This window comes from Lycium barbarum, chromosome 8 (assembly GCF_019175385.1).
Source record: "Lycium barbarum isolate Lr01 chromosome 8, ASM1917538v2, whole genome shotgun sequence".
NCBI classification, from domain to species: Eukaryota; Viridiplantae; Streptophyta; class Magnoliopsida; order Solanales; family Solanaceae; genus Lycium; species Lycium barbarum.
The window spans coordinates 9,248,779-9,263,534 of record NC_083344.1 but is presented as its reverse complement, the minus strand read 5'-3'; the positions used below and the strand labels follow the sequence as shown (position 1 = coordinate 9,263,534).

General features: G+C 34.5%; 1 protein-coding gene across 1 annotated transcript; it reads right to left on the bottom strand.

Moving 5' to 3' along the window:
* Positions 1-5,773: 5,773 nt before the first annotated feature.
* Positions 5,774-7,886, bottom strand: LOC132605882 (TMV resistance protein N-like). The gene is made up of 2 exons (XM_060319148.1): positions 7,551-7,886; positions 5,774-6,871 (listed from the first exon to the last, which is right to left on the bottom strand). The coding sequence occupies exons 1-2, from the start codon at positions 7,742-7,744 to the stop codon at positions 6,442-6,444; spliced, it is 624 nt and encodes a 207-aa protein (XP_060175131.1). The 5' UTR covers positions 7,745-7,886; the 3' UTR covers positions 5,774-6,441.
* Positions 7,887-14,756: the final 6,870 nt, after the last annotated feature.

The following is a 14,756-nucleotide window of genomic DNA, read 5'->3' as shown; positions in this document are numbered from 1 at the left end:
ATGGACATGGCCAAACGTCACAGACACAATTTTTCAAAACGGCACCTATAAGCATATCAAATCTGTTGTACCTAAATTTATTTATATCATCGTCATAAAGTGAGTCATCTACCCTAACATTTATGGAACCAAATTTCACATAAATTACAAGTGAGTAGAATTATATCTAAATTAACCCAAAAAACCCACTACCGTGTCATCCCTTATCACTTGGCTTTGCCAAAACTTCCATTTCTGATGGAGGTAAAAACTTAAAAATGCATTCTTAATGTAGATGTCGCCAAAGATCATTTCGGGTTTTTTTTTCACTTTTTTTTTAGAAGATTATGGATCTTCCAAACCCAAAATAAGACAACACAAATGCAAATCAACAACTGAGACTGTGTCGGGCAGACCTGCGATGTTCTATATTTCAATATTGTGAAGATTCATCTTAGCATCCAACTTTCTGTTTTGTCCCCAACAAACAGGTGTCACGATGAACACAGTAAATAAATAATAAAGACATTAAATTCCTTAAGATTGTTAGTAAACCTGTGTTCAAAATAAAAAAACAAAAACCAAAAACTGAAAACGAAAAACCAGAAACTGAAAAAACGATTAAAAAAATGCAGAAACTAAATATCCAATTCCACAGAATTCACTATGTGTCCTTAAGGAATTTAATCCCCTCACTGTACCCGAGGTTATGGATTACTTCCTCCCAGGATAAAACGGATATACCTGTTGATGACGTAGCGGTACCTCAAACCCCACCAACTTCGTCAAATGCAAATTCGGCAACAAATCACACGACTCCACTATAATTTTGTTGGGAAAACAAATGCAGAGAATAGTTTAGAGGGGAGAAAACATTTAAAGCAAAGCCTTTTAGTTTATAGACATGAAAGTGTGAGATGGAGAGGTGCAATCCAAAATGTGCCTTTTGGGTGCACTCCAAGAGATACCTTTTCTCATTTCCCATTCACACTCCAAAAAACCCAACATAACCAACGATCAAATTACATATCTGATTATCCATTATCTGAACAAGATGTTGCACAAAGGAAATACTAGTAACAACAACACCAGTACAAGGACGAAGAGTTTTCTACTATATAGAAACGTGAGTTGAGAATCAAGATCGACATGGCTGCTTTACGGTATTAATTTCATTTTGAGGGCATAATTGACTTTGACTGCATAACTGATGACAACCACACCGTCATAGATACCTTGAAGAATTCGTGGAGACAGATATCAAATATTGTAATATCATACAATGGAAAGGAGATCAAGATTTGAAGGATGGAGGCACCTTGGAGGGCATATTACATATTTATGCCTACTTAAAGGGTATTTTTGAACATTTGATGTATTATTTAGCCCTAGTATAAATACTTTATTACATAGCTTATTTTTGGTAGATTATGTTGATGAATATTTATGAGTTTATTGTTGTCTTTGAACTTTGCCCTAGGATTTACAAGAGGTTAGATTCTACTAGTTTAGGTGCTTTTATTGAGTGTATTAGAGGTAACTATGATTCTAATCCTAATTGTTGCTAATCTATCAATAACCCCATCAACGTGTCCTTTCACTGTGTAATTGAACAACCAGCTCATTATCTGTTCACTCTCTTTTATCTTGCTCCGCTCAAATGTTCTAGATTTTTTTAATCTTCATTTTCTCCATCTTCATTACTTTCTAGCTTGCTTTGGTTATTGCCCTTCTCTGTTGTGCTTACCCTGTTCGAGTTCGCATGTATTCCGTTGCTCACAATATCATATCATATTATACTAAAAGTAAGAAGCTCCTACTTTTAAAGTTAGATTACCATTTTACCCTTACACTAAATCAAAATTTAATTTAGTATCTAATTAAATAATATTACACAAGGCAGGCTTAGAGGTACAGGTCCGCTTTAATTCTTTAATTATGGCATTGTAAATTCCCTTAATTATACTAATTAATTCTATCTTTCATCTTCCCTCTAGAAATTGAAGTGCTTTTCTCCATTTGCTAATTATTTTGGGCAAATAAACCGGTGCCAAGAATTTATCAAACCAACCAATCAACTTATTTAATATAGCTATTTGTCTGTTTGTTGTGCTTCATAAGATATTTTTTGAGTATTGTACGCTGAATCAGCCACCATAAAGTCTCTTGAATATATCATATATAATGCTTATGCATTTGGTATTCTTTGTATTAATTTCTAGCTTGAGCACAAATACTGCTAATGTAGAAAAAGTTCCATAATAAAAACGCTAATGGATAAAAGAGATGAACAGTAACATCAACCAAAATTTAGTAGCATTATAGCCTTCTTGCTAGAATACAAAGAGTTGCATATTTCAATGCATTGAATCCCATAGTTAAATGTAGATTATTGCCGTTGATAAATGTGTTAAAAGAAGTCAGAGAGAGACTGACCATGAAGGTACTATGTAAAGCCAAGAAAGAGTTTCCATTTCGCTCAAGTCTCCCTCTCCATTCATATGGGATCTAAAGCTTCATCCAGATTTTCAAATACTAATCCATTATTTCTCAACGTCAAAGTTAATAAGATTAGCTATTGAAACAAGCTACTGGATTTTTGCAGGATTTTCTTTTTAGTGCAAAGGAGCATTAGTTCTACAGTTGAAGAAGATGCTCAAGGCACATATTTTTTATTTTTCTTGCTAGAGCTTAAGAAGTGCAGCACAATATTAGTTTTGAGACAAAAGATCTTTATATATCACTGACATTGGAAGTTTACACTATCTCATTACCTAGAATATAGTCTTTTACTTTTTTCATTAAAAAATTGTACTTATACTTTAGTCTTTTACTTTATATAATTGTGTATTGATACACCTTTCATTTTCTTTTTACCGAAAGAAGTTGTTACTTCTTAAAAAAATTTAATAGTAAGCTTGGTAAATAAACATGACAACACAATCTCAATTAGGTTTTTATTATTTTTTGTTACTCTTAACACATGTTTCAATAATTTTATGTTGTTATTTATTAAATATTGGGGATACATGTGCACGTGTCGAAAACTAGTGGTAAGAAATTTTTTAAGGGGGTGTAAACTTGTAATGTGTTTTCTTGAAATTAGGTTTGCAGATTGTGTTGTCAAGATCGGATTTGGCGATTTTTGTTTGAATTCTTGAATAAGCTGAGCTTAAGCTAATTTTAGATTTGTGCTAATTTTGCAGGTGGCTATTCGTATTAGAACCATCATTAGTGTGAGTGACCAGACGTTTATAACATAATTTGTGGGCTACTGTGTTTGCTGAAACCTGTAAATAAATGGAGGAATCTACTAAATTATAAACTGGATAGTAGAACCACATATTGTTTTAGTACACAGTTTTCTAGCTTTGATAGAAAATACAAAGTACGTGACTGAAGGATTATACTACAAATTAGCAGCAGAGGATGTCTAAGAGAGAGCTCCTCGATCTAATCAAGAACCTAAATGTCCTTCCCAATACATTTTTCAAGCTGTCAAGTAGCCAAAGAACAAGTACCTCAGTCATAACTCATAATAGCTACTACCCTTAAACAATAGGAATACACTCTAGAAAATATGTTATACATGACTAAGTCATCTGCAAAATTGATACTTTAAAAATGAAATGAAGACAGAGGATCACAATCCTTGTGTTTGAGTTACGGGCACATAGCGAATTCATCAGGCCATCAAAAGGTTCTTGTAAGTAATCTGTAGATTACACATGACAGTTCTACTTTTGCAGCAGGTATTACACAATTGTCTCTTTATCGACAATAGCACAGCAGCAGAAGCCTTGCCCGCCACTAGAAAAGTGAACATTGACAAACTTGCAAACACGAGATAATCATTTCTAAAAACTTGATACTCCTTATGTGTCTCCATAGTGAAGCAGAGAGAGATGAAGTTGTTACTTGATTGTTTCATCAATCTGGATTCCCATTGCTTTGGAGATAAATACTTAACATCTGCAATTCATCAGATCAAGATGTAAGATTATTACTATCGAAATAATGATCTTGCACCTCCAAAACTTCAAGATCCCTTAGCATTTCGAATGATCCAGGCCATTGTTTTATACCCGTATCAGGTGCAAAAAGATTATGTAGATTTCGCATGTCTCCAAGGTCAGCTGGCAGCATTTGTACAGATGAGCAGCTCCTAATGTCCAGGGATTCAAGGGATTTTAACTGGCATATGTTGCTCGGAAGATCCATAAATCAATTAGTCTGCCCAAATTTTCTATTGACTTGTGGATCTCCATCAGCCTTGAACAACAAAGTCTAGACTTCGTGAACCATTGAAGATTTGGCATTCTTCTGAGTTGCTCGCAATCAAGAGAGATCCAACTTCTTCAAACTTTTGCAACACCACAAGTGAACCAAATATAGTTTATAGTAAGATTTTCTTTCCGTCAGTTGCAATAACAGTACGCATGAAATTGTAACATTAAGTAACAAACCGGCAAATTAAAACCAAGTTCTTGGATAAATATACTCCCTTGCATATGTAGAATTAAAAGTTTCTCAAGTGGAAAATACGGCGGTACATACTTTTAGACAACAGCTCAAGATCTCCATTAATATGTAACTCGTCGATTTTGAGCACCCTAAGATTCTTCATTTTCCTAAATCCATTGCCCCTCATGTTCGCACCTTTTAATGCCCAGGGATCTACCTTCAGTAATTCTATCTTTTTTGAAACCCTGTAATTCAGCGAAATGAAAAGTGCCTTAAGACCATGTTTAAGTCCCAGAAAATAAGAGAAAAAAATGTTATATACAAATTGAAGGTCAACAAAGAGAATACATTAAATTTTTGGTAAATAAAAGGATTTTATTAATACCAAAGTAACAGTTGCAAAACTAAACAGGGCAGACCACCTGTTTCTCTTACAAGGAGCCTAACTACATATCTAGATATCAATACTACACCTATCAAAAGCAATGGAGGGTAAACAGGTCCCTCCTGATGCCATTCCTCTCTTTTTCCAGCTAGATGAAATCACAATAGCAAATACACAGCAGATGATCTCACCTCTACCAGTTTTCTCCCCCCCCCCCCCCCCCCCCCCCCCTCGTATTTCCTCTTGCCAGTCACCAATACGTCTTTGAAAGCCCAACCACAGTAGTAGTCTCTGCCATAGTGCTTTAGTGACGGAACATGAGAAGAATAGGTGGTCAAATGATTCAACTGGAGAGTTGCAAAAGACACAATTCGGGGGCACATGAATACCAAATCTAAGCAATCTATCCCCTGTTGCCAGCCTTCTCTGCACTGCTAACCACCAAGTAAATTATGTCTTGGATGAATGCTTGGTTGTAGTGTGAGGGACTTCCATAGGACCTTGGATGAATTGGAATCAGGGAGACATACAGACTCTTGATTAAAAATTTATTCCCCTTGACAGCAGATGCCAACCTAGCATGAAAGCCTCCCTGAAGAGAAGTTGATTGGAGGATGAACTTTCTAGTCTCAATTATCTTTCTCATAACCCAGGTAGCATTACCAGGGATGTTGCAAGAGTCCCACTGATTCGTTCTTCAAATAATAGCTATGCACCCACCTAATCTACAGGCGGTGCAGTCCTTCTTGTCAGCAATTGCCCAAAGTTGTTTGATTACTGCAGTTCTGTTCCAAAGGCAAAATCACATTTTTTGTCATCTCTGCAGTACCAGACCATAAGAAAAAATTTACTAACGAGAGAAGAAGCACAAATGTATTGAACTCTTGTGGTGACAACAGAAATGAGGAGTAAATAAAAAATGAAATTCGTTTTTTTTAAAAAAAAAAATCAAGATAAAGATAAAGAATTTACAGACCTTATTTCCTTGTAGAACATCACAGAATTCTAGAGATACCTTTTGCCAAAGTTGTTTTTCCTATTCCACCAATGCCATGTGAACTTCATCTACACATTCATTTTCCAATAACAACCTAAATTGCTTGGATTCGGGTGCGGGTGTCCGATACGATTGCGGAGAGGTTGGATAACAACCCAATTTGCACCGTTCCCATAGCTAAGAAAATTTTCAATGATGAACAGATCAGGCAACACTTTGAAAAGAGAGTTTGTTTGTGTCTACCTGAAATGTCCGAAACTAAGAGCTTTTTTGAACTGATCCTCGAATCATTGACAAAGAGGAAAGTTGAGTTTCAAACCAAGGATATAATAGCCAAGAAGCTCTGAGATGAATTGGGAGGAAAAAGGTATTTATTGAGCGATGCCGGATTCAAAATCTTACCAAGAACTAATATACCTCCAGCATTGCCCTCTCTCCTTTCTGACAATGTGAAAACACCTTCGGAGAAATTTCACGCGAAGAAAGTTGAGATATTGGTGAAATACCCTATCGACCAAACTCGAACATCCCATCAATTGCTCTATCCATCTTGGTCAGGTCCCTTGAGAGGTACTGTGCACCCCAGACTAGAAGTAGCTCTTCTTACCTTCAAATCTCACATTTCTTTAGATCCTAGGTCTTCTTCTAGCCTCGAATTGGCATCATCTGCTCTAAGCCCGTACATCAAATACTCGTCTCGGGTTGTAATTATTATTAAACTACCCGAACCGAACCAACTTCTTTCTCTTGTTAAGGATTCTAATTGCCTTCTATGGTCCACGTCATCAAGAACAATTAGAACCTTCTTTGGCCCGAGTCTTGCTTTGAATAATTTGATGCTCTTTGCCAAAGCTATTTTTCCTATTCCACCAATGCCAAATTTACCAACCATGTGAACTTCATCAACACCTTCGTTTTGCGATAACAACTCTATATCTTTGACATGAGTATCTACTCCAACTGGGTACCAAGCAATATCTAAAGGTGTTTGGTTCACCTCTAGTAGGACTTGTTCTATAATATTCCCGATAAATTCAGATCCATGCCTACAAATTGTTAACAATAAAAGAAACATTATAACAACAATAATAACTAATTTTGAAAAAAAGAACCTTAACAATAAGAGCCAAACACTTAACAAACTATAGAAAAAAACACTTAGGACTCGTTTGGCCATGATATTATTCACTTTTTTCCAAAATAATTTTCACTTTTCAAAATTAGTGTTTGGTTATAAAATTTCCAAATCCAACTTGGAGTAGGATTCCAACTTGGAAAATTGCTCCGAACCTGTTTTCCAACTCCATCCTCATAAATTTCAAATGAATTGTTATATTTTCTCCTTTGCAAAACGTATAACCAAATATAACTCCAACTTCATAAATTTCAAATAAAGTGAAAATAATTGAAATCTGTGGCCAAACGCCTACATAAAATTTTAGGTCCTGCTCTCTTAACTATCATTATTAACAACCTTAAATTATTTAAGCATTATAATCATTCAAATATGCACATTTGAAGCTATAGAATATACGAATTACCACTACATTTAGAGGAGTTTTTTATGCATTTGCTTCACAAATTAGAAAGGACCAACAGATCATACCCAACAACAACAACAAATTACACACAGTGTGATCCCACAAGTGGGGTCTGAAAAAACTTAACAAATAAGCGCCCCACTGTGGGGCTCGAACCCACGACCACAAGGTTAATAAATCATACATGTCAGCAACATTTTGCAAATCACCAAAGAATCGTTCCTTTTGTATACCCAAATCTTCACCAAAACACCCAATTTTCTTTCGCACTTGAGAAGGATCGATTATCTGCTTTAACTTCTCTTTGCAATCGAGAATTTTGACTAGTTCTTCAAGAAACCAGCTAGAAGAAGCATAATTTTTCGAGAAAACAACCATGGAAACCCTAATTTTTCAATTGCTTTCTCTAGATCCCTTCAAATAACATCTATAAAAGATATTGGTTCCAACTTCCAAGTTGGATGATTTTTAGTCAATTTGGTAGCAGAAAGAGAAGTGGAATGTAGATAATTTTGTAGTGGGAAAAGGGCCTGATTTACCCCTCTACTTTAGGAAAAGGTTCATATTTACCCCTCGTTATACTATCAGGTCATTTATACCCCTACCGTTACAATAGTTGAAATATTTGCCCCTATTTTTAACGGAGGGGTAAATATGAACCTTTTCCAAAGTAGAGGGGTAAATCAGGCCCTAAAAAATAAAACACCCTAAAGTTTCCAAACAAAACTTACTTCGGGTACCTTTTCAACCCCTAAAATGACTATCCGAACGTCTACATATCCTTGATGTATTGAGCCTACATTATTGTACGCAGAAAAAATATCAGGTTCTATATAAAATATTGACGTTTCGGAGTCTTGACACACCACTAATCATTGGTCAAAGTATGAAAAAAAAACTAAATTTTTTCAACCAAAACTTACTTCGGGTACCTTTTCAACCCCTAAAATGACGATCCGAACGTCTACGAATCCTTGATGTATTGAGCCTACATTATTGTACGCAGAAAAAAATATCAGGTTCTATATAAAATATTGACGTTTCGGAGCCTTGACACACGACTAATTATTAGTCAAAGTATGGAAAATAACACTAAGTGTTGCAAAAAATAAAGTTGGCCAATTTTTGTTTTTTATTCATACTTTGACCAATGATTAGTGGTGTGTCAAGACTCCGAAACGTCAATATTTTATATAGAACCTGATATTTTTTTCTGCGTACAATAATGTAGGCTCAATACATCAAGGATTCGTAGACGTTCGGATCGTCATTTTAGGGGTTGAAAAGGTACCCGAAGTAAGTTTTGGTTGAAAAAAATTAGTTTTTTTTTTCATACTTTGACCAATGATTAGTGGTGTGTCAAGACTCCGAAACGTCAATATTTTATATAGAACCTGATATTTTTTCTGCGTACAATAATGTAGGCTCAATACATCAAGGATATGTAGACGTTCGGATAGTCATTTTAGGGGTTGAAAAGGTACCCGAAGTAAGTTTTGTTTGGAAACTTTAGGGTGTTTTATTTTTTAGGGCCTGATTTACCCCTCTACTTTGGAAAAGGTTCATATTTACCCCTCCGTTAAAAATAGGGGCAAATATTTCAACTATTGTAACGGTAGGGGTATAAATGGCCTGATAGTATAACGAGGGGTAAATATGAACCTTTTCCCAAAGTAGAGGGGTAAATCAGGCCCTTTTCCCTTTTGTAGTGGATAAATATAGGCACAGCTTGTGGTTTCTTGTAGGAAACTTCGCTTTGGGTCCAGTCATTTGTAAGGCCTACACCAAGATATTTATCAGGTTAAAGGCCCGTTTGTTCATAGATATCAAAAAAAAAAAAAAAAAACGTTTTTTTTTTGGAATTTTAGAATTAGAGTTGGAATTGGAGTTAGAGTTGGAGTTGTGTTTAGTCATAATTTTTAAAATTATAATTTTTGGTGAAATATAGTTGTAAAAAAGTGAAAAAAATAAAAAGATTTGAAAAATAAGTTTTTAGAGTTTTTGGTATTCCGAAATACAATTTCAAGTTGTATTCGGAATTCTTATGGCCAAACATTGAAAAGTGAAAAAAGTGAAAAAAATTCCGAAATAAAGTGAATAATTCTTATGGCCAAACGCCAACTAAATAAATGCTACTCCCTCCTTACATTTTGACTTATCGTGTCGGCCTCATTTGTTTTCATTAAGATTAAGGCGTCTGAATCTGAATGCACATCTGAATGATTATAATTTTATCTCTAGATCTAAATATTGAATAATTACGACTATTTATTTTTCAACATCTAAATGTGCATAATATATTTTTTAAAAATAATAAATATATAATTTAAATAAAAAAGTAACAAAATATTAAAAAATAAATACAAATTTAATAAAATAGAAATATTATTTGACAAAAAAATGAAACATTTATGTTCTCCAGGGGAGGGAGGGTTGTGGGGGTGGTGGTGGGTGTGAGTGGTGGTGGTGTGTGGGTCTGGGGTTAGTGTGGGGGTGCGTGGTGGTGAGGGGGTGGTTAGGGGTAAGGTGGGTGGATAGTGGGGCTAGGGTAGGAGTTGGGTGGTGGTGGGTAGGTGGGGTTGGGTGTTGGTGTTGAGAGGGGGAGGGGCAAGGTTGGGGGTGGGTGGTAGAGCAGGGGCGAATGCACAGCCAACCGAGAGTGTTCACCCGAACACCCTCGGCAAAAATTTACAGTGTATATATCGGGTATATTTTTTGTGTTTATGTATATATATTAGCTTTTGAACACCCTCAATAAATGTAAAAGGTTAGCTCAAGTGGTTTAGGGTATTCAAAATTGTCTCTAGTGCTATAGGTTTGATTCTCATCAACAACATTATTTTTTATATTTAGTTTTTGTTATTTTTTTCGAACCCCCTGAGTTAAAATTCTGGATCCGTGGTAGTGGGGTAGGGTGGAGCCAGTGGTAAAAATTATCCATACAAAATATCTCTTAATGATACTTAGATTTTATTCAAGATCTCAGTGATTAAGACCTATTTAGACCAAATAAGTGGTTATATCTAGACGTAGACAAATCCACTTAATAGTTTAAGGTCTAAACCATTCAGATTCAGACCTCCATTAAGTGCAAATAAATGAGGCCTAAATATGATTATCCATTTTTATTTGTTCAGTTTTGAAAATCAAGAAATATTTACATTGAATACATATTTTACTCTTATTATTAATTATTGAATTTACAAGTTCAATAAATTTTTTAGTGGATGCACAACTTTTAAAGTGTATTTTATTGATTTCAATCATTAGGTTACTTAGCTCGTGTAGTAAAAATGGACGGAGGGAGTAAATGCTAGTCCCTCCTTCCAATTCTACTTGTCCATGTTTTACTTAACGAGCAATTAAATAAATAACAATTTAATATCACTTTAATTATTATAAATCATCTAAATATTAATATCAATCAAACATACTTTAAAAGTTGAGCAATCACTAACTATTCCTTGAAGTTTTCAACTTAATGATAAAAATAAATAGGTATGAAATGATAATCTCTTGATTTTCAAATTGGACAAATAAAAATGAATATCTATTTTTATACTAGGTAAGTAACAATAAACAGAGGGAGTACATTTCTTCCGATTTGTAGTCACAATTTTCAATTTTCAATTTTATTTTTATTTGTTCATTTATGTTTTCTTGAGCGGATTGCCCTTCTTTTGGGGTGGTCTTTAGTGTTTGTCTTTCACTTAAAAAGGTGGTTGAAAATACCTTGAGATTCTGGGTTCGAACCTCCGCTCAGTCAAAAAATAATAATTTCGCAAGGTAATATTTTTGCAAAGAGTCTGCCTTATGCGGCAGACTTTGCCTTAAGGCATAACTAAAAGTCTGTCGGAGAGTTTGCCTCACAAGGCAAAATCTGCCGTCTCCGGCATAGGTTCTATGTAATTTCACCTGAATAGGCATATGTTCTATGCCTTGCGAAATTATTATTATTTTCAATTCTGCTGGATTTTGAATCCAGAACCTCAGGATATTTTTGGTTACCTTTTTAAGTGAAGTATAAAAATTAAAGTCCGGCGAATTGAGGGGAAAAAGTTAAAAAGACCAAGTCCGTATGGAGAGCAATACTGCAAATTGCCCATTCATTTATGTATCTTTTTGGGCTTGGCTCTACTTATTATAGAGTAAAATTGGTAGATGGCCATTGTAAACCTCGGTAATCAAACTTTAGTCACTATTTCAGCAGTATTTATTTAGCTACTCTTTAAACAAGAAAAAAATATGGGTGAAGTTATCCCTCGCTAAAATACAGAAAAGCTCCATACAATTATTGAAGTTTGAATATTTATCGGTTCAAATCCTATGAATTATTTGTGGAGTTTAAAATGTGTAGTTCTAAGACTATACGGTTTTCACATTATTTTGTGTAGATTATCGTTGAGTTCAAAAAAGGTATAGCGCCTAGAATTTCAACTTGTAGCAGCAAGGCTTGATCGTAATCGAGGACACTGTCATGGAGTTTCAACCAAGACACTATCCTTGGGTCCGAAAGAGGTATCATGGATGGAATATTCATTTGTATATTATTTGGTAATACCTAATATTATATTTTATTATTATTTCACTCATGGTAACCATCAGTGGCGGATAATGATTGGAATTTGAACTTAGAACCTCAAGGTGAATTTTGAATCACCTAAACCATTGAACGAACCTCCTCTTTTGTGTTGAGGGTACTCAAAATCTAATTATGTACATAAAAAAATAAAAAATACCTTATACATACGTAGTAAAATTTTGTTGAAAGTGTTCGGTTCCGAATCCTAGAGCCCCCCCGGTAACCATTTCAAACTCCATAAAAAACTCCTGAAGTTCGAACATTTATAAGTTTAAACCCCATGAATTATTCCTAGAGTTAGAACCTTTATAAGTTCAAAGTCCTTGAATCGTTTTGTATTTCAAAATCCATGAACTTTCGAACTCCAGCACATTGTGTTTTTTGTTAAAGTCAAACTCCATCACCAAGTGTTGAGAGTCATTTCGTATTTTAAGTAGGAATATTTTTCTCCGTATGTTATTTCCCCTTATAAAGCAGCAACTTCAAAAACATTTCATGAAATTCACAAAATCAGAGAGTTTGAAATGCATTTGAAGCTCCTAGGACTTTGTCAAACTCCAACACATTATACTTGATTTTTACTTGTCAAAGTTTTGAACTCTAGCACACCCTCGAATTGTTCCATATTTCACTATAAAATTAATTTTTTTATACAAGCTTGTTGGATCTCTATTGTCATGGAGTTGAAGTGGTACCATGATGAAAAGATTATCTCACTCATGTACCTATTTCTCTCCTTGAATGAAATAATCATTCAACATTAAAATATATATATTTAAAGTGTAAAATAATCATTTTAACACATTTTGGCTCGAGTTTAAGTGTTCAATTCACGTATCTAAATAATTTGAAGGGCCACAAGTGCATTCAACCCAAAAAGAAGCCTAAAGTTGGTGACACTCAATACATAACTAATTCAACTGGATTTAAAGATAAATCTGAATGAATTATCCATTCAAACAATGAATCACCTGCAAAATCCATGTCCATATTACTAGTAGCAAAAACAGAGAACTCATGGAGAAAAAAGAATTGAATAAATTTGTAGGAAAACAAACCCAACAAAATTAGGTGACACTAGACATTAAGGTTGCGTTCAGTATGAAGGAAAATGTTTTCCGCTGAAAATGTTTTCCTGGAAAATGTATTCTTGAAAAATAAGTGAATTTCTACTTTTTTTTCTCATGTTCGTTTGGTAGTGAAAAATAAGTGAATTTCTTATTAATTTTCTTATGTTCAATTGGTTGGTAGAAATGTTTCTCGGAAAATACCCACCCAAGCCCCATCACCCCATGCCACACCAACCCTCACACCCTCCATCGACCCCACCCACCTCCCAGCCAAATCTCACCCCTACCCAACCACCACCCTCGAACGCATGTCATCTTCACCCACCCCAACCCCACACCACCACCCACCCCAACCCCACACCACCGCTCCATCCAACCCTCCCACATTTTCTATTTCATATATTTTATTTTACTTTTATAAAAATGGAAAAATATTTCTTGCCCACCCCCACCCTCACACCAAATTTAACCACATAAATTTTTCATTTTTATAAAGGTAAAATTAAATATGAAAGTAGAAAATTCGGGAGGGGTTAGGGGGTTGGGTGGGTGGGGTGTCGTAGAAAACCCAAAAAAAAGAACTTCTCAAAACTATTTTTTGAAGAAAATAATTTTTTTGAATAGGTGGTGAGGTTCGGGGGGGGGGGGTGGGGGGGTTGCAGAAAACCCCAAAAAAAAAAATCTAAAAACTTTTTTAAGCATTTTTTTTTGGAGCGGGGAGGTGGGGTGTGGGAGTGGTGCGTGGGGTTGTTGGGGTGTGTTGAGTAGTGATAAGGTGGTTGGTAAAATGACATTTGTGGACTTATTTTTCCTATTTTGATTAAGAATCATTTTCTCCACTTTTAAGGGATTTGTTTTCAAAAAAAAAAAAAAATCAGAAATTTTGACCAAACGAACTGAGAAAATTGAAAAACCTTTCATACCAAACACACCCTAAAAAGCAGTGAAACACAAATGATGGTTCTTCTTTTCAAACAGTTTAACAATATTTCAACAAATCAATCGACACAAAAGCTAAGCCCTCAGACAAATCCTTATGCAGCAATAAGGTGATGTTCAAACAATCCTTATAATGAAACTTCCAACACTGAAAAGATTAAATTGCAAGTTAATATAACTTCCATAACATACCCTTACTTACTAATAAAGGAAATTAGAAAAGCAAAATTAAAGTGTAGATGACGGAGAATCAAAATACGGACTAAGCAATTTCTATGTAATGGAGAATTACATTATTAAAAAAAAAAAAAAAAAAGCGCAACAGCAACAAAAGATAAATCTACAAAATCATTCCACGAAAAACCCAAATTCACAAATCTAACCCCCAAATCCGCAAAGATTCCTGCCCAACTGATTCAACTAGACTTAAAGATTAATTTGAATCATGATGGCCTATTCTAATTATTTTATAGAATTGTCACTAATGTTGGTTGTTATATTTGAACGACATATTCACAATTTCAGGATACATATGGATGGCATTTATCTTCCACTATGTCTATTATTTATTTACTGATCTTTTTTAGGAAAAACGTAATTTTGTTGAATACTAGTTTTTTTTATTATTAGAACTTATTTTGAATACTAGTTTTTTTATTATTAGAACTTACTTTTTGTTGATTAATGCATTTTCTTTTGTTAAATATAATTAACAGATTTGGACCACAAATATTAAATATTTAAATCAATAATTTATATTAATCAAGATTAATTTAATAAAATCCATTTATAAGAAGTG